General features: G+C 38.9%; 1 protein-coding gene across 1 annotated transcript; it reads right to left on the bottom strand.

Annotated features, from left to right (window-relative positions):
- Nucleotides 1-162: 162 nt before the first annotated feature.
- LOC127648143 (myosin phosphatase Rho-interacting protein-like) lies at nt 163-21747 on the bottom strand. Its single transcript, XM_052132736.1, is given in 24 exon segments — nt 163-409; nt 508-581; nt 674-779; nt 1380-1466; nt 1727-1834; nt 1916-2075; nt 4115-4220; nt 4600-4747; nt 4835-5039; nt 5042-7266; nt 7439-7946; nt 8294-8403; nt 8502-8591; nt 8710-8778; nt 8885-8941; nt 9089-9193; nt 9353-9476; nt 10482-10575; nt 11207-11639; nt 17949-18030; nt 18651-18808; nt 21279-21344; nt 21451-21528; nt 21625-21747. Coding segments are annotated over 24 exon segments (5388 nt in total). The 3' UTR covers nt 163-337.
- Nucleotides 21748-21833: the final 86 nt, after the last annotated feature.

The raw sequence follows: 21833 nt of genomic DNA, 5'->3' as shown, positions 1-21833 counted from the left end.
ATGACGTTAAAGACAGATAAAAGCTTGACTTTATTCATAATAAAAGATGAAGCAAATTAAATTGATGCTCAATTTCAAACTGAGGCATAAATATACACAATTATAAACAAACTGCTAAAGATTTCAGAGAGACATCCTCATCAAATCATTTCTATTGTGGACGCATCTAATGTAGATAACGTAACAGGACAATTAAAATGACTGACTTACAAACATACACACACTCACCTGTGACTAAAGGTATAAATGGAATTACTTGTGTTATAAATATATATAATTAAAAAATTAAACCCACATTAAAATCACATGTCTCTCTTATACACACATCCTTACACACTCAAATATTATGCGTCTCAGTTAATTCAAAGAGCTTCATCCTCTCCTGAACAGTGAGTCCATCCTTAAGACTCTGAGAAGAAAATAAGAGAGAGAGTTAGAATGCTTAAAGTACCATCAGTACTTTGACTATGTTGTCTATGTACTATGTTGCTGCTCAGATGATCCAACCTTGGATCTCACAGGTTCTGAGAGTGTAGGATGATCCTTAAGGAAGTCTGAGCTACTCCTTGATTTCAACAAATCTGCAACATACATGTGTGAACTGTGAATTTATGCATTTGCATGCATTTATCTGCTTGTCAAAAACCTTTTCTGTTCTTTTTGTTTTACTCACCGAATCTTAAGTCCTGCTTTCTGACTGGCTCCATCAACAATTTTGTCAAATCGATTTGACTTTTGACTCCTAAAGTGTTCAGCTTGGAGTGTAGCTCTTTAAAATTCTAAATAAAATGAAAATAAAAACACACAAGATATAAAACACACATTTGTAAGGTCGTATGTGCCCTTCAAGTGGAGTTGGAAAAATCGTAATTACGAGTTTCCAGCACATGAACAAGCAAGTGAAGTCATAATTACAAGTGGGAAACTCAGAATTCTAGATGACACATGAGTTGTCGAGATAGGATGTTGGAAGGGGCGTTTTGACAGGAAAGATGGACAAATTATTTTGCTAAAATATAACTTCTGTACTTTATTTTAATAATTTTATAATAAACTTGTTAGATTAGCATTTGTATTAAGCAAATAATTAGAATTTATGCATTAATGCATCATGTTGTGAATAAGTGATGGAAGTGTATTCATTTATGTTTATTTACTGGTACAACAGAAGAGGAGCTTTTGCCGTTATTCATTGTGTATTTCTTTAATTTAGGCTTCTTCCATATTTTGTTTCCCAGTTAAACACATGACATGTAGTTGCAACGATTGCCCAACTAGGAGGTACGAGCTTCCCAGGCCCACTTGAAGGCAGCAATAATCACACATGCACACTTGGTATTCTAAGTATCAAAATAAGTTCTGCTTCAATTCATTGTTACCGTATTTGCTGCCTGCAGCTCCAATTTAAGTGAATTGATCTCCTGTTTCAGACACTTAATCTCAGATTCTTTTACTCTCAGATTTACCTAGAGCAAAGAGCGAAGCAAACCTAAAACATTAACCATGTAGTGAGCACTTCTAATGGAAAATATTTTGTAATATAAATGCATCTGAGTAATGATGCAAACCCACAATGGCTTTATTAATCAAGATTAAGTGGTCAATTAAGAGAGAAAATAACCTTAATCTGTCTTCAGTCAATCACCACCTGATGCAAATTTTAGAAAACTCACCAAATGTGTTAAATTAGGGGCACTTTGCCATATGAGAGGATGTCAAGTTTTACCTCCAGCTGAAACATGTCTTTCTCCTGAGAAAACGGAGAATGCCTTATATCTCCATTTATGCGTGAATGCATCAGGGATAACTCAGCAGCCAAACACTCGTTTAACTCCTAAGAAACACACGTGTAATTACTGTGCATGTACTGTATATATGTATTGTTCATCCCTTCTGTGTGTGCATGAGCATGCACCTGGTTGTGAATGCGAAGCTCCTGGTTCTCTCTCTTTGTAGTGCCAAGTGCTTCCTGTTCTGCCTTCATGGTTTGGGTTAACTGAGTATTCTCCAGGCATTTCTGAGAATACTGCTCTGACAACACTTCCAGCTCCTTGTGCAATGATTCAAGCTCCTCTCTGCAGAAACACACACACACACACACACACACACACACACACACACTTACTTAATGGAAATAAACGAGGGTATATCAAGTTGTGAACTTTTTTGTATAGTACTTTTTGCAATACATATTCTTTCAAAGGCCTTTCACATCAAACACGAACATTCACCTCTAGTGAAGCGCCCCAACCAATACAATTTGAGCTGTAAATCACATCTCAGGAGCTGCTGCAGTTCCCAAAACTAGCAGAACAGCTGCCGCTAAAGCACAGAAAGCTGTTTTGACCACTGACACCAGCAATGAGGATGCGTTTCATTTGCATCAAATACCTTAAAAAAAGAAACAGTTTTTTCTCCTATGGGTTCTCTTGAAATGTAAATGATATAGCTGCATCACTGCCTTACCCATGTGAATGTCCTAAAGGCCCTCATTCTCATTGCTTTCATTGTGCAAGGACCATTGCTACCTCAATAACTGCTATGTGCATAGAACATTATCTCATAGTATGTTATGTTTACATTTTTCAACTGTCATCTTTTTGCACTACTGAGTACTGGTCGGCGCTGCACTGTCTATTGTCCTGTTCATTGTCAGAAATTTGTTGTACTGTCCTGTACTTTTTGCACATGTTTGCACGTGCACTTTATATAGGTATATGTAGGTTTTTTTATATAGGTATTTTATTTCGTTGTGTTGTCTCATGTGGTCCTGTGTTGGTCCTTTGTTGTTTTTATGTAGCACCATGGTCCTGGAGGAACGTTGTCTCGTTTTGCTGTGTACTGTACTAACTGTATATGGTTGAAACGACAATAAAAACCACTTGACTTGATTTATCACAGATTCGCCTCTCATAATCGTGTCACCACTCTAGTGAAAAGGCCTTTACAGAAAACCATGCCTAAAAGCTCCCAATGATGGGCTCTAGAGAAAAAACTCCTTGTGGCAAGGAAAAAAACTCCTTAAGAATAAAAAAATCCTTAAGATATTAAGTAGTGGAAGAGAAACCTTAAGGCCATAGTATAACTTGGCACGTCAGTGTTGCTGATCGTCAATTTCGTCATAACCCAGTCTTCGAGGAGGCTAGATTTTCTTGGTTTGCGGATGTGGCCATTGTCTGTGCACATCCTCGGCACACGCGCCGTCCATTGACTCCACTAAAAGAGTATCACAAGAAGTTGTGGGCCTGCGTCAAACGCTTGTGGTATTTGAATTCGCTCATGGTCAGAAGAGTATCCTCACAAAGGCTACGTGATCGACCAGGTGCGAGGCGATCTGGACATGCAAAAACGAACAGACTCAGCTGGAGTAGCTTTTACTTCTCTGGAGATAATCCCTCCCTGCAGCTATTCAGATTTGAAGATATTTTGGTATTTGGCATTGCATGATTTAGTTCTCATTTATTTGGTTAAATGGGGACACACCTAATGCCCTCTGATTTCTGTGATGTGGAAAACATGGTTGGAATCGTGGAATCCATTCGTAAAAATGGAATTACCTATAAAATGCGGAATGTCACAGAATCGTACATATTTGGGATAAAATGCATGTATGGGTGCACAATGAATAAAATTACAATTGTGAAATATCTTATTGTGATGATTTTAATAAATTGACAGTTTGCACATGCTGCGTGCTTCAATATGAATGTGTGAAGCTGGCTGCTCATACACTGAAAAGATGTCATCGTGAGCAGATGACAGAGTGTAGGGCACACTTTCACTGTAAAATGTGCAGCATATGCAGACTTGATTCATATAAATTATATCACAGCCTTTTGCGGTTTAATAAGCACATTAATAAGCACAGGCCACCTAGTGAACTGGTTATGCAGAGTCATGAAGCTGTCGTCAAAAACATACAAAATAAAAGTGCTTCATTCGGTTTTCCACCTACATTTTCGGAAAAATATAAACCAGATTTCATAGGGCCTTACATACCATTGACATATTTATGTAAAGCTAATACAAGTTACTACAGACTAATCCTAAACCTATGAAATAACCTTTTAGATTTGTCCACAGACTTTACCTAAGTTCATACACAAACACACACTTGTATTGTTCACGTAGCTGGCAGATGTCCACATTGGTTCCATTTTGCAGGGCTTTCTGAGTCTTGTCCATTTCCTCCTTATGGGCTTTCCTCATGACATCAATGGCTGAACACCAAATAATAAAGAGAGAAATGTCAAGAAAGACTGCAGAGAAGCTAAATGCTACTGTGAATTTTTGAGCACACAGAGAATAAATTAAATGTCTTCATTTAAAAGATTTTATCCAAAGTTACATTCAAGAGAGGATTAAAACAAATTTAGTACAAACACGCATGAGTATTTCCCACACAGCTTTGTATGACGTTCTTTGGAATATTTCTGCTTTGTATTGTGCATAAGTGCTACATTTGTTCACTGTAGTTATGTATTCCATAGTGCTGTCTATATTGCATTGTAGTCTTTGCTGTAGATCTAAAAAGTTTATGCAGCTTGTGCGCAGTTCTGTGTATCCCAAGGAGATGGGAGCAAATATTATGAATTGCACCTGCAATGGTGGCATTTGTCTCTTCCTGCAGCACCCTCTCTCTCTCTTCTGTCAGTCTTTCCACCTCTCTCTGATGCTGCCTCTGCATCTCCTCAATCACTCGCTGATGGCTCTCCTCCATAATGGTGAAACCATGCTCATACATAGCCTAACAGAAGCATATAAAGCACCTTAATTTCATGCTATAATTTAGTTAATGTTATGCTTTTATGAAAAAGTTCTTCTCTGTGCACACCTTGATGTGTTCCAGGTCTAGCTGGAAGGTCTTGTCATCCTGATTGCTGAACTCGTCCCTCATGAAGGTGACCTCAGTCTCGAGCTCTCTGATTCGGTCTTGGAGAGCAGTAACGGAAACTTGAACAGTATCTTGTATCTCCTCTAGTTCTGAGGGGGTTGCGGTTTTTGATTTTGGCAAGTTTTGGATGTAGTATTCATGGAGATGTTTCACCTCCTCCTCATGGATTTTCTGGAGCTCAAGGAGCTTCTCTCAAACTCCACCTGCATTCTTTCGGCTTCTCTAACCCTCAATCGGGCATTGATATCTGCAGAGACATACCCCTGTTCCTCCTTTTTCATAATAACACACTCCTCGTAACTCTCCATCCGTTCCTGGAACAGTACCTCCATTTTGCGACGCATGGCCTGGCACTCACACTCTGCCTGCTCTCTTTGCTTGTGTAGAGCACACATCTCCTGCTGTAGAGCACATCGCAGTCGACACACCATGTAAGTCAAAGAAGCCTGGTACATCGCCACCTTCATGATAGATTCAGGAAGTTCAGCATGCAGGTCAGACTTTCTATCAGACTGAAGCTGTATAGAGAGGTCCTGAAGTGATTGGGCCTGGGCACGGAGCTCTGCCACTAGGTTCTTTCTGTAAACAAGCTGCATCTCAGAGTCCTCAAGGAGGATACCGGATACAAGTTCATCCGTCTGTTCATAGTAGGGTGCAAGTTCAGGTGGGCTGATGTCAGCAAGCTTAGATCCTTGCTTGGAACCATTTTCCATTTTTGTCCCAGATGAAGAGCTCTCCGAAACTAGCCAAGGACATGCATAAAAGGGCTCTGAAGCCTGTTGCTCCAGAGACGAATATGTGTGAAGAGTGTGTTTGAGGTATGCCAATTCTACTCTTACACACAGACTTTGAATTTCACTTTCGCTCAGTGTAATGTCTGCCTGAACTTGCTCCAGAGGGTACAAGAATATTTGAGCATAGGTAGATTCCATAGCTCTGTTCTGACTGCCTCCTTTAGCCATCCTAAGCACCTGGACATAAAGCTCTGACAGTCTATGAAGCAGCTCTGTGCTGGGTTGTTCAAGTGCAGAGGCCATCCTTTGGATGATCAGTGCCTCCAATGACAACACTCTGCTAGCAATGTCCAGTGCTTGACACCTCCCTGGACTCTTACCAACTGACCCCTGGTCTCCAGTATGACCATTTTCAGAAATGCAGACTTTATCAGAGTTCTCTGTCCGGGTTCTGTCTAAGGAGGTCCCCTGCAGGTTAATCAAAGCCCCAGTACAATTCTGCAGACCATCCAAAGGGAGTTGCCCATCCAGATTCTGGAGGGAATTGTTTGCAAAATAATTGAGTGCATATGGTCCAGTGTTAAGTTTTTGCTGCTGCTGCTGCACTGTTAGCTCCCGGAGTCGCTCTTCAGTACTGCATAACTTGCGCTCTAACACCTGGATCACAGAGATAACTCGATCTGACTCTTCTCCTTGGTTAAGGGGCTGCGTTTCCAAACCACTCTGACCTTTGATTTTCTGTCTGGTGTTTGAGACCTGGAACAGACGTTGTGGCTCTGTCAATGTATCAGCTTCTAGAGGATGGTTTTGAGCTTCCTTGAGCCTGTGTTCTGTCATCTCAAGACTACTGCCCAGGACAGCCATCTTAACGAGCACTTCCTGCAGTTCACACTCCTTCCTTTCTAGATCTTGCTGTTGCTGCCATAGCTGGGTTTGGAAGCGCTCCTCACAGACCCTCTCACAGTCATGCAGAGTACCTCGCAAACTATGTATCTCCTCACAAGCTCGTTCATAATCATGCTCCATGTTGTAATAGAGTGTCTCCTCTCTTTGGAGGCGTGCCTGCAAGCGACCCACCTCACGGTCAGATTCCTCCAGCTGGTTTTGCAGCTCCTGGCACTTCTGTATAAGGTCATTTGTAATTTCCCCAGTTGGCCTTTTGTGCAGTTCAGCCTCTTTCTGCATTAGACGCTCCTCTAGTTCCTTCAAACGCTGTTCTGACTGCTCAAGGCTGTCACTGAATTTCTTCCTCTCCCTTTCCTGGCTCTCTTGCAGGAGACGCAGGTGCCTCTGCAGCCGGACTTCCTTTAAGGTTTGCGCCTCCTCTGTTGCCTTCATGTGGGCAGTTACCTCCTCTAACTGTCCATGCAGACTCTCCAGCACCTCTTCACGCTCTTTCAGAATAGTTTCTGACTCCTGAATCCTTAACTCTGCCTTATAAAAGCAGTCCTGGCTATCATTAAGCTGAGCTTGGAGTCTGGACTCACAGAGTTTTAAGTCCCTCTCTTGAGTCTGACTCCTCTCACGCTCAGCCTTCAGCTCTCTACGAAGGCTCTGGAGATCCACCTCCCATTGCCATTCTGTCTGTGCAGAGCATGTAGTGAAAGTGACTGGCAAGGGAGAGGTGCCACGATCAATCTATAATGAATTGAGAGACTTTGGTTAGAATCATAATAAAGGCTCCAACACGCAGTAAATGTATCATATAATTTAATTTACAACTTTTCTGGTGATCATGCAGCGGATTACAGCTGCAGAACGTAAAAGCATGTAAAACTATCCTTCATCAATTTGTGGATTTACACTATACCTGCTTTTTTTCTTTGGGTTTAGCTTTCAGCAGTTCATCAGAGCTGTCACAGTGTACATGTGCTGCACCTGCATCTACTTCTAAGCTGTCTGGGCTAATTGATTCAGGGGAGATAAGACTGGACACTCCCGTAAGTGATAAGTGAGATGGTATATCAGCAGACGTGATCTCCAGGCTTTGCTCCTGAGAGTGTCTTATCTTCTGAAAGTATTCCTTCTCTGATACCTCAGAGGCAGAATGTATGATTGGCTCTTCAGGGGCTGATGCAGGTGCAGGAGGAACTGAACACTCACAGTTATGGTCACATTCTATTCTTGATGGGTAATTGGGCTCCCTCACTTTGTGCTGTTTACAACTTAATTCTGCCCAATCAAAGGTTTTGTAACGGACCTCTCTATGGCGCTCTCGGACACAGCTCCTTTTCTCTTCTTCTTGGGGTAGCGTGTTATATTTGGAAAAACTTGCACAAGCTTGTGCACCAATCAATGGCACCTCTTGAGGAATCGAACTGGAGGAGGAAAAGAACCAGTAAGCCATGATTTGGTTACTAAAATTACATCTTTCTTTGTCTGTGTGTTTTTAAATTGTCCGCCTTTAATATAAATTCTCAAACACTTGTCGTTATGACAACAAAAGCACTTTCAAACCTGGATTTAATAGTGGAATGTTTCCTTGTTTAGCATGGGGGAAAATAAAGAAGACAGAGTGAAAGAGTCAACCTACCCAACATGTGATTGCTGTTTTGTGAGCAAAACTGAGTAATACATTTATAAGGGTTTGACATTTCTGTTTACAGATATTTTTGTGACTTGATTCAAATATTTTTGGTAATGGCAGGTAACTTTGATGTCATACCATGTAACATCTGGGGCAACGGTGGGACGAACATTTTTCATAACTGCCTGGACCCAGTTTCGTCGTATTCCATAAGTCATTGCACAGAGGGTGAAGACCCCATCCTTTGTCTGAATGAAAGAGGGATGGAAAAAACTCAAAAGCAAGCAATGAAACAAACATACCAAAACAAACTCAACCTTTTAAAGCTAAGCGAATCTACACTCACATGAACCTGAAAGCCATAGTTTCTCTGTACAGGGTAATCTGTAACATCATAACAATTAGACAGGTTGATTTCACCATCCAAATCAGCTGCCTACAACAGAAAACAGAGGAATACCTGTTCATTCCTCTTAACTGGAAATGGCCAATGAGTTTTCAGGATCAGTGTGGACAGAACTTGACTGCACATCTCATATCAACCAAAATGTTACCTCTTCTGCTACAGAGTCACGGTAGAATCGCATAGTCTGGTCAGTAAGAACAAACCAACGTTTTTGCCACTGGAGACAGAAATAAGAACAGACTATTTCACACACTAAAAACAAACAAATACACTCCCATTGAGACCAATCCAGGTGTATGTATGCACAAACATCTCAAAATCACCTTTCCATCTTCTCCCAATCTAGACATCCATCCCTTTTTGAAATTTAGAAGGTCAGGCTGAGGAAGAGCAATATATATTTCATATTTATGTTAACAAATATTTATTAATACACAGTGCATACAAGCATCAATATATATATTAAAATAAAAAGACATATTTAAGACAGTTTGTTTTGCGGTACAGAACCAAGTAATTGTACTTACCGTAGGGTTGGGATCACGAGGCCTACGTTCCAGTGATTTGGAGCGGAGGCTATATGATGTAGAGCGTCGAGAGAGATCAGGATTGTCATCATTAGGGGAAGAATCCTACTCGGAGCAAACAAACCGGAGTAACAGGATGGGAAAATAATTCAGACTTTAAACATTTTACATATTATTACTATTGCAATGCATTAAAGATAAATGCTTTTTAAAATAGGAGTGCACATTAACAATAGCTTAAATTAATCCAGCATGTGTTTTCACCTGAGATGTACTGCCAGTTATCTTGTGGTTATTTTCTGCAGTAGAGAAAGTGAGGGTTGAAGGAGGTAGCTCAGCATCCAGAGCGAGAAATATACTCTCCCGTTGATCAGCGACCGAAGATCTCCTAGAAAAAGCATGTACACAAAAAGAAATTCTTACATGGCAGATATCAATTTCATATTCATCTTTGCAAAATCTAGAACATGGACAATATTAGCATTTCCTGAAGGAAATATCAGTGTGCCTCACTTTTGCAGTCTAAACATGTCTTAGTAAGGAAAAGACCATAATTAAATATTTACAAAGAATTGGAATTCAGTATGCAAATATTACAATGACAATTAATTTCAAGATTTTGAATGCTGAAAACCAATTTTCAACATTAAATCTTAAACAAAAATACGTAGTAGGCAACACCTGACTAGAAGCCCCTACAAAGTTTGAATGGAGTCAGTAAGGCTCAGGGTTAAGTGGTTTGGCTGAATTAACTGAAATTCATAAAGAGGAAAAATAGAATGTTTGAAGTATATTAAAACAGTGCTGCCCTGTAAGCTCTGTAAAAATTCAAGACAACACAACATTGAGATGCATGGCATGTGAAATATGCCATGTATGGACCAAAGTGGCAAATTATATTAAAAGTAGGCCTGGTTGAATTTGAATGACGAAAAGGAGGGAGTTCTCCAGAAAAACAAACAGATGACTGAGATAAAAACGGCATCATGCTTTCTGAAGTATGATAAAAAGATTAACACTAGAGGGAGCCACAAACATTTTACACACAAAAGGGATGTAATGACAGATTCAGGGTGTGAAATAGCTCCTTACCTACAGTATGCTGATTTCCAAGCAGCTTGAGCACTTTTCTTCCCAAGCTGCATGCTTGATCATGCTGAGTGTGTGTGTTCTTGGTGTGTATGTGTTGTGGAATTGTGTATCTGACATGTTTCATCTTCCCTCCCCCCATTGGACTCAAAGCTTTTTCTCTCCCAAGAACAATTAACCACATCCCCAGGTTCATCCCCATATACCCCATCGACTTGTTATTGGTTGGCAGAGAGAAGGGGTTAAAGATTTTAAAGTAGGAAACATACAGTGCTGTGAGGCAGATGAACAGACAGAGGCACACCTGTAGTCAGTGTATGTTTGTGCATCCCCAAGAAAATTACTTGTCTTTTCCAGTGAGGAATAGCCACTTTCAATGCCCAATCGATTCTTAGTGCCTGAGAAAGCAAGTGAGAGGAAAACAAATGCATTAGAATTTCCAGATTTATTCTCCCTGCTGAAAAAACTTGCGAAGCAGGTGTTTAGCTGATTTGGCTGGTCATCCAGCTGTCTCCCAACCTGGCTAGCTGACAAGTGCCCAAAATCCCTCTAAACCCACCAAAACAGACAACCCAAGTCTGGTTTAAATTTTTTTTTTCCAGCATTACCTATTCTTAGCCAGTGGGCTGACATGGGTTTACAAGAAAAATATAAATCTTATCACAAAGAAATGTTTCTAGACTAATAATAATACATTTAATTTGTAATGCACTTTATATTTAAGCAAATCCCAAAGTGCTACATGATAAAAAACAGGTAAGTGCTAAACATATAAACACATGGAGAGCATGAAGATAAAGTTCAATCATAAGCTCTCCTAAAAAGGTGGGTTTTAAGGCCACGTTTAAAAGCATCCAAAAAAAGTAGAGAAATTACTATATTACAATAGTTTTAGCTACAACATACCTTTAAAGCAACCTAATAAATAAGGGTGTGGTAATAGTAATAACTATTAAAACCATTAATGTATTCATCTAGTGCAGTATCCAGACAAGCACACACACAAAAGCCACTCTGAACTCATACCACCTGTATTGGAGCAGTCTGGGAGCTGATCAAGTGATGAAGAGAAATTAGAACAAAGTGCACTATTGAGAGACGTTGCATAACCACTGCTAGAAGGGACCCCGTCTTCACCACCGAGTTGCTCCTCCAGCTCTTTTTCTGAAAGTGACAAGACCCCCTCCACTGTGCTGCTCACCACACTGCTTGTTTTGCCCCTGGTAGCACTGAAGCTTCCATTTCTGCTAATAGTACTGCCTTTAGTGGTGCCAGCATTAGGTAATGGGTCGCCATTGCCACTGGACACTTGACCAGCACTGTTATTAATAGAATTGGAGTTGGCTCTTCTGACAATGCTGCTGTTGAAACTACTTCCACTGCTGGCAAAACTGTTACTTCTCTTAGCACTACCAGAACTGCTGCTGGAGGTTTGGTTGTCTTCTGTTTGCTGAGCTGTCTGCTAAAAGAGAGAGCGAGAGAATATTGGCGAGTAAATTAGAGTTTCGCAGGTTGCTCACATGTGCTCTACCAGCAAAATCTGATTGGCACAGTTGGTAAAGGAAAAGCCTCTCTGAGACTCACAAACATGCTGGGTATGTTCCCCTTCTATAAACAACCTGCCTGTTAACACACACTCTTTTAAACTCTTTATCCTCATGGGATGCTAAATAATCCTGAACGGATCACTAAAGATAATTCTATTAATGTTCCATCTGACTAACACTTCAACGCACTTGCACACATAATACAGAAACAACATTTCATCCACATACAGTAAATTGTTGCAGCGCAGTAGAATGGCTCTACATACAGACACACTATCACACTAGAATCTAGTGTGATAGTGACTAGATAGACTAGTGACTAGATTGATTTGGGCTGCTGTCAGCAGAATTCATATGCAGGAAGACAGAATAAAAAGGGAGAAGTTAGTAAATCAAATGGACAGAAAGACAGCACAGCACTTAGAAATGTAATTAAAGTAAAGAATGGGGATGGAGGAGGGTATTTAAAGGAGCAGTAGTTTATAATTACATTCGACAATGCAACCCGTTCTCATTCCCTAAGCATCCAATTTTGTTGTTGCACGGTGAGAAACCACATTGCTTTAAACAAGAAAACTTTGTCGTTAGTTATCGATCTTTGAATATTACTTTGTGCTAAACCTCAATGTTTTATAATTCTTGTGAATATATTAGTGTGATATTACTTTATACAATCATATATAATATTTTAGATCCCCTAACCCAACCACATTTCTAAACTTAAAAATAATCAACAATATAAAACCGAAGAGACTCATTGATATACATAATTTGATATACATTACACTATTTATAGATATTTTTAAGCACCCAACCACACATTTATGCCTAAACTCAACCAGTTTTCAACAATAGAAAAGACGTAACAAGCAGATAAAGTAGTGACGATCATTTATTTATAAAGATGCACTATAATAGTATTCCAAACCATACGATGGCATTGTGCGAGTAGCAGAGTGAAACTGAAGTTTTTAATCAGTAAAAATATTCCCCCTCCGTGACACATGAGAGCAAGGTAAAATAGCTGGAGTCTCTGATGTCAAACCAGTGTCATTACACTTGAGGAATACACCTGAAATGAAACCGGTCACTTCAGCAGTGCTGGATGTCTACAGACAGATTAAATATTAAGCACTATGAATATATGTTGCTGATTTTAAATTAAATTATAATCATTCCCAGAGGTCACAATGCCAAAATTGTACCCAAACACAACTGAATGATGCAAAAATTCTGATGCCCTTCCTGTCAGTCCGTTGGTGTTAAAGTTTTAATTGCTGAAAAGAACACACTTGCCGGACGTTTTTGTTTTTGAAGCCTTGGGGAGTGAGAACGATTTGGACTAAAACACTTCAGTGTTAACATGCAAATAGTTAACGTTCAGGAAACACGTGTTCCAAAGCAGACTTCCAAAGAATGCAGACTTACATTGCAATAAAAAATGACAGTCTCATAAATATAAACATACTATTTTTGCATACCAATTTAGCTGGTAAAACAAGCTAGCAGTAACCAGACCGAGTGTAGAGGTAGAGAAGTAGTGAACTATAATCATCATAATTTTGGGTTGGCGTCTCTGAAGTTGGCATATTTTCATATCGCCACCATAACATATAGAAGAAAAGGAATTTAAGGTCAAATCAAATTCTAATCATGATTTAATCCATTTTAACCGAACCGTCAGATTTATCCCAAAGATCTTTGTCCCCATGTGCACTTGCAAACAGTAGTCTAGCTTTTATATGGCAGTTTTGGAGCAGTGGCTACTTCCTTGCAGAGCAGCCTTTCAGGTTATGTTGATATAGGACTCGTTTTACTGTGGATATAGATACATGTCTAACTGTTTCCTCCAGCATCTTCACATGGTCCTTTGTTGTTATTCTGGGATTGATTTGCACTTTTCGCACCAAACTACTGTATGGTCATCTCTAGGAGACAGAATGCATCTCCTTGCTGAGCTGTATTATGGCTGCGTGGTACCATGGTATTTGTACTTGCGTACTATTGTTTGTACAGATGAACGTGGTACCTTCAGGCATTTGGAAATTGCCCTCACGGATGAACCAGACTTTGAGGTCCACAATTTTTTTTTTGAGGTCTTATTTCTTGTGATGTCAAGCAAAGAGGCACTGAATTTGAATGTAGGACTTAAAATACATCCAGAGGTACACCACCAATTGACTCCAATTAGTCTATCAGAAGCTTAATTAGAATTGACATCATTTTCTGGAATTTTACAAGCTGCTTAAAGTCAGTGAATGTAAACTTCTGACCCACTGGACTTGTGATATAGTCAATTAACCTGTTAACCTTTGCCAGTGCGCCAGCGCACTGAAGAGTTTTTTTCCCCCACTAGTTTCATGTTTATGAATAGATTTAACGTGAAAGAACATCATTAATCTTGGCAAACTATATATCATTTTAAAGGTGTAAGCATTGATGATAGAGCTCTGTTTTTCGATGAAAAGCTTATAACGAATGTATTTCTTGCATTTATGTAAGCAGTACAGATCAAAACACACGTAATAAAAAACGGAGTACATTCCAGTAGTGTCGTAATAACGAGCCACACACGCATCCACTGCTAAAAGTTCCAGATTGGATGGAAAGGTGAGAGTCCACTGAATAACATCCCATAGAGCATTTTTAGTGTAAAGAAACAATAACGTTGTAACATTGATGGTTGTTGCTTTGTTTACATCGAGTTTCTTCAGGGTGAAGTATCATACTTGTCGGTTATGCAATAAAATTATGCATAAAAACAGACTCCCGGTAGCCGAACGTTATATGTGTGTGTTGCTTAGAGTGTAATGAACAAATTAAGACCGCACACACACACACAAATACAAAGATAGGCAATATATAGGTCAAAATATCCAAACACTGCGGTCAGTTTTTTGGCGTCATGATATGCTGATCCTATTATTTTGTCTTTACAACGAAAGCCAATGAAAGAATTGAAATTATATGACTGATAGAAAATGTAGCCAAGCAGTGCACGATTCCAACGATACCGGGAAGATTAAATTCCTCGCTGAACAAGATGTTTTTTATTTATTTGAATCAGCCACTCTCTATTGAGGAGTTAACCTGCGACGTAGGCTGTGACCACACCCCCGTCATTTGACAACAAACAAGCCATAGTAAAAAGACGGAAAACATCTGTTTTCACGTCTTACTTACTGGACGGATTATCTCATCAAATGGATCGTCAAAAGAAGTTTTTTTTCTGCTGAAGATGTTTTATTTGAGATCACTCGAAGCAGCGATGACGAAATTGAGGAGTTTGAAGACAGCGCCGAGGGTGATATGCTTGAGGACGGAAAAGATGGTCCAATTTTACATCGGTGAGTTGCTATGTAACATGCACACATTATACGTGTGTGTGTGAGAGAGAGAGAGATAGAGAGTGTGTGTGTGTTTGTTTTCCCATTTGATTTATAAGGTAAATGCATTGTGGTCTGAAAAGATAATGCTACTTTATATGTATTTATTTATTTATCTATTTATATTTGCATTTATTGGATAATTGTACAGTTGTTTAGTTGTTTCTGTCATTTTGTCCTAGCACACACACACTATATATCTATATAATGTATGTGTGCTAGGAAAAAAAAAACAGAAACAACTAAACACCTGTACAATTGTCCTATACAGTATAAATACAAATAGACTTGACATTTTTTCTGTATTTTTTCCTATCACACACACACACTTATATATATATATATATATATATATAGTGTGTTTGTAATAGGAAAATATTACAGAAATAACTAAACAACTTTACAATTGTCCAATATATACAAATAGAAATAAATAGAAATAAAGTAGCATCATCTTTTCAGACCACAATGCATTTACCTTATAAAACAAATGGCCTGTCTGATGGCTGGCCATCAGTGTGATTGTTGGTTCTATGTCTGACCATCCATATGAATGCTGTCTGTATCACTGGCCATCACCATGCTGTCTAAACGACTGCCCATCAGTTTGATTGTTGATTGAATGGCCAGCCACATAAAAACTATACAGAATTATTTACTTGACATGCGGTGCTAATTATCTTTCCATTCTTTCCCATGCAACAGCCATCAAGTTGAATCTTCAGATGAAGAGTGGCATCCAAGCACCAGCCAACCAGTAGAAAAGCGATGCAAGCTCTCAAATTCTTCAAGATCTGCACTTGCTGTTTTAGACCTGAATCGACCAGTAAAAGGGAGAGGCAAAAAGAGCAGCAGAAAAACCAAGTCCATACCCGCTGTGTCCCCAAGCACCCCTAAAGAAAAGTGGAACTGTTCAACTGACGAGGACGTTTGGCATGACCAGCACTGACTAAACAGGACTTAGCATTTTGCCAGAGACAACAGCATTTTTGAATTTTTTTCTTTGCCTTTTCTGTTGCAAAGAAATTCAGTTATTTTTTATACATTTATTTTTTTTAAATATTTCATAATATTTTACTTATATTTTTATTGTTCTGTTGTGCAAATAAATCACTTATAAAGTCTTATGGTTGTGTGGATTATTTTATAATTGAAAAAGCATGGAACAGTGTATATGATGACTAAAATAGCTTGCAGTACCCTTCATAACATTTGGTCATTAGGTTGCTTTTTGAGGTATCCAAGGAGGCTTCTTGGTACCTGGACATAGTCTTGGAAAAAATATTGCAGAAATCTCATTTTTCATAATATCTTCCTCAAATGTGAAATATAAACTGATGAGACTTGTGGCTTTCAATCAATTACCTAACTGGATTCCTCCAGGTTTGTTTTCATTTATTTTTTCATAAAATAATGAAATGTTACTTGCAGTACAAATTATCTTCAAGACACTTTAAATTCTATACATTTTTGTCTGTGTAAGTTTTTTCAACTTTTACATTTGGGTAATAAACTCCAAAGTGTCTTCTTTTTAAATATGTCTAAATTGTGCATGTAGAGCAAATTGTTTTAGTTATTTTACAATTATTTTAGTTTGGGGATGTCATTTCTGGGGATGTGCCTCGGGCAGGGGGAGGGAGAAAGGGAACTGACATAGTCTTAGAAAAAAGCTTGCAGGAACCCCATTTTTCATTATATCTTCCTCAAATTTGAAATATAAACTGATGAGACTTGTGGCTTTCAATTATTTACCTAATTGGATTCCTCCAGGTCTATTTTTATATATTTATACATGAAATAATAAAACATTTTTTGAAGTTCACATTATTTATGAGGCACTTCAACTTTTATAACTTTTTATTTGTTTGAGCATTATCAACTCTGATTGATTGTTAGTAGAGTGCCAAGTGTCTTCTTTCCAAAGACACCTTAATTGTGCCTGTGGTACACTGTTCTCAGGAGCTATATTTATTTTAATTCAGGTATGTCATTTTCAGCTGTGAGCCCCTGAATGGGGGTGCAGGTTAACAGGTTAAAAGTGAAACAATCAGTCTGTAAACAATAGTTGGAAAAAATTACTTGTGTCATGCACAAAGTAGATTACCTAAATGACCTGCCAAAACTATAGTTTGCTAATATTAAATCTGTGGAGTGGTTAAATTATTATTAATTACTTCAACCTAAGTGTATGTAAACTTCTGACTTCAACTGCACACAATATTAGGCAGGTGGTGTTAGTGTTGTGGCTGACAGTGTGTGTGTAATACATATATACACACACACACACACACAGTCTTATAGTGTGTTTCTATATATACACTTATATTTTCTATTCGCTTTATTTTTATTCTATTTTTTATTATCACTATCTTGTTGTATTGGTTGTGCTCTGGAAGCTTCTGTCACAAAGACAAATTCCTTGTATGTGTAAGCATACTTGTCAATAAAGCTTATTCTGATTAATTCTGATTTTGAGTCATCAAGTACATTTATAAAACTGTTGAACAATACCACCAAGTCCTACTCAATGTTCTATATTTAGGTGTTATCAGTGACAAGGAATTAAAGACAAAAACTTGTCCAACTGGAAATTTGTCAAATCTGTCCCATCTTAAAACTACAGTAAAATAAATATCTCTGTTAGTGCTCAAGCAGAAAGTCAGCTCTGACCAAATCCTATAGTGCTGGGGTACACTTAAAATACGCAAGAATACAAATACATTTATTTTCCTTTTAGACCTGTTTTATCAAAGCAATTAACAGGAGGATGAACAACAAGATATTTAGCTAAAATGCTGACATTATCTATTACAGAACGTAAGCGTTGACAAGACTTGCCTTTGGATGTGAAAGATCCTTACTGTTCTTCCTCTGATTTGATTTAGCAGCTTTGGGGTAAACAGACAGATTTGCTTGCCACCTAAAATGAAACACACTCTTAATTAAATACTAACATAAAATACAGGACCCAAAGCTGGGAAACACACACTCTCATTCACAAACCAATGCAAACATTTTCTTACTTCTGCTTTTTGGACATCACGTTTGTTAAAATGTATTCCAGTTGTAAAGAAAACAATAAAAACTCTGAAAGTACGAGACAACAGCCTGAACAATCCCAAAATCAACAGTTCTAAAGCTGGTGTTCCAAACACAGACCAAGTCACACACACGCACACTAATCCAAGACTCAGTTGACACCTTCTATTACAATCTTAAAGGATTAGATCAGCCTTGCTGAGATTTACTGACTTATAACACTTAAGTAGAAACAGAGGGATGAGATAGAGAGAAAGAGAAGATATTGGTTTATCTAGGGAACGAAGATCAGCTTTAGACACCGCAACCAATACTTTTTTACAGCTGGACTTCACCATTTCCAATTTTGACAATAGTCAAATTTGACAACTTCAATTGCCATAATGTTTATGCTTGTATATTCAATTTTATTTGTCCGTGTTACGCATGATGAAGTCTGCTATTGACAAAGCTGCCATACGGTGCAGCCAAGTTCACACTGCAGGTTAGAGAGTGCATTACCTACTGATGCTGTAGCTGTCTGTGTTTTCTGTTCTGATATAGTAATCTTTGTCAATGAAGCAAAGCCTCAGACAGTTCTGAAAGCCAGATTGAGCTGAAGCATCAAGAACCTCACAACACTGGGTCATATACACACTTCCCTGGGGCAACGTACCGGTCTAGAAGAAAACACATATGAATCAATGTATGAATAAATTAATGAATGAACTTTACACTTATATAGCTTTTCTGACACTACACTCAAAGTGTTTGACATAGTGAACAGGGAGTTCTTTTCAACCACCACCAGTGTGCAGCATCAACCTGGATGATGCGACTGCAACCATAGTGCGCTCACTACACACCATCTGTTGGTAGAGAGGAAAGAGCCAATGGATGGAGATTATTAGGAGGCCATGACTGATGAGGGCAAATTTGGGGGAATTGGTCCAGGACACTGGGGTTACACCCCTACTCTTTTTCATGTGTCCTGGGATTTTTAATGACCACAGAGAGTAAAGACCTTGGTTTAAAGTCTCATCCAAAAGATGAATGTCATTGCATAAAGCTGGCATGAAACTCTAAAATAGGACATGCAAGGGGTTGCTAGGTGTTCCCAGGGAGAGAAAAGTGGAAAAAATGGGGGTAGCAATTAAACAATTACCAAATTTGATATAATTGTAGCTTCAGTCTGCTTTGTTTTTTTTTCTCTCCCCAATTTGGAATGCCCAATACCCTCTGCACTCCAAATCCTCTTGGTAGCGTAGTGACTCGCCTCAATCTGGGTGGCGGAGGATGAATCTCAGTTGCCTCCGCGTCTGATATCGTCAATCTGCGCATTTTATCACGAGTGCTTGAGCGTGTTACCGCGGAGACATAGCATGTGTGGAGGCTTCACACTATTCTCCGCTGCATCCACACACAACTCACCACGTGCCCCACCAAGAGAGAGAACCACATTATAACAGCCACGAGGAGGTTACCCTATGTGACTCTACCCTCCCTAGCAACCGGGCCAATATGGTTGCTTAGGAGACCTGGCTGGAGTCACTCAGCACACCCTGGATTCGAACTTGCTACTCCAGGCCAGGGGTAGCAGTCAGCGTTTTTACTCAATGAGCTACCCAGGCCCCCTCGCTTCATTCTGCTTTTTAAAGACTACAAATACAATATAATTGAGTTGATACAGGGATTTTGTTTTCTTTCAGTTTTATACATCTAATACCAGTCTAATAGTGGGTAGTAAGAATTATATGCTGTCAACTTTAAATTTGCTATAAGCGAAATTCAAGTAGCAAATAAATGTCAGCGCTCTAAAACTTACCGTGTATTGACAACCATCAAACTGATTGTGGCCCACGGCTTATTATTTTTTTGGCAGTGGCGAAGTGTGCATAGCAACCAAAAGCATCTTCTTTGCACTAAGTGCAAATAGTATTAGATGCTATTTACACACTGGTGCAAAGAGTGGTGGATACTATTTGCACTCTAAATTAAATAGCAGTGCATTTATTGTCAATTGTGTTTATTTAGAGTTTCACAGACACCCAACACCTAAACCTAATCCTAGCCTTCCCTTAACCATAGTTTTACTACAGTAACCATAGTATTTTGTAGTAAAATCATATTAACAACCAAATTAAACATCATTATTATATTAACGCCATAGAACTGTAGTAACACCATGGTTTATTGCATTAAAACTATGGCTTCTGCCACCAAATATGGTTACTACAATATTACTATAGTAAAACCATGGTTAATTTTACATTTACATTTATGCATTTGGCAGACTTTTATCCAAAGCGACTTACAGTGCAATTATTACAGGGACAATCCCCCCGGAACAACCTGGAGTTAAGTGCCTTGCTCAAGGACACAATGGTGGTGGCTGTGGGGTTAGAACCTATGACCTTCTGCCTGTGCAGAAGGTCATAGGTTCTTAGGTCATAGGTTCTGAAGGTCATAGGTTCTGCCAGCCCTGTGCTTTAGCCACTACACCACCACCACCACTCCATTTTACCCGGATCAAATCTTTCAACTCCCGGACCGTCACCATTACCAAATCGCAGTGAGGCAACAAAACTTCATATTCATTTGTATTTATTCTCATAAGTAGAAGGCCTATTAAAAGAAATATTAAGAGTGCAGACAGAAAACAGGATGGGACATTTGGGACAAAGTGGGGAATCGAAACTAGGACCGTCCGCATGAAAAAAGCACATCAACAACGTCTTTACACAACGCGCTTTTGCAGCATGCTTAAAATCGCAGTTTGTCTATACATTCCGTGTTTCCACCAGACTATTTACACCTTGTGCAAATTTGTATTTATTTTTCATATAGACAGGCGTTATATTTAATTGCACCCATTTCACCGATATCTTTAGGGAACAGGGATATTTTCTGCTTGTCAATACATAATAAATAAAAAATACAATTTCTAGATAACATTTAAAATTATTTATTTTGGACTTTATAGTACAATTATAATTTTGTTATATGATCATCACATTTACAATTTTTTTTCCATACAGTATAAATGCGTCTTTATCATGAAAATATACAGGTGCCTTTATCCTTTATTTCAGAAGTTCATATCTGGGCATCAAAAAGTTTAGCATACCAAACACACAGGTCAAACCTCACCATCTCATCCAAAGAGAAGCGTAGAAGTCCATGCTCGTAAAGCACAAAATACCTCCTCTGCCATCTCTGTGAACGAGATGGAAAAGAAAGATAAAGGCTGGAGTATAGGACCACTGTGACATAAGGGTCTGTATCTGATTAAAATAATCTTTAGCGGTGCCAGGGTCCTCACCCGTTTCCTATGGGCAGCACTGCTGAAGTCTGTGCCCTCAGGGGCCAGGAGAAGCCACCCCACCTGAACAGGCTTAATCTGTGACAGAGAATACATAGATCTCTATTGAATTCTTATATCAAAGGAACACAGTGAGAAATGTGTCACATTTAAAGAGTGTAAATCTATTCGTACCTGATACAGATCTGCCTCGCCGAGTTTGTGTGAATCCACGGTTCTGAAGCAGTTTTGACATTTACTTTTATTGAAGATGTTGGCCTGGAAGCGGTGACACCGATTCTCTCTTGTGGAAAACATGGCGTCTAGGATTTGCAGGTGTCCCACAACGTCACAACATTGTTGGAAATCAAATTTTTAATGACTAAATAATGCTAACATTTTTG

This window comes from Xyrauchen texanus, chromosome 8 (assembly GCF_025860055.1).
Source record: "Xyrauchen texanus isolate HMW12.3.18 chromosome 8, RBS_HiC_50CHRs, whole genome shotgun sequence".
Classification (NCBI taxonomy): Eukaryota; Metazoa; Chordata; class Actinopteri; order Cypriniformes; family Catostomidae; genus Xyrauchen; species Xyrauchen texanus.
Note: the sequence above shows the minus strand (reverse complement) of the source record. Positions and strands in the feature narration are given on the sequence as shown.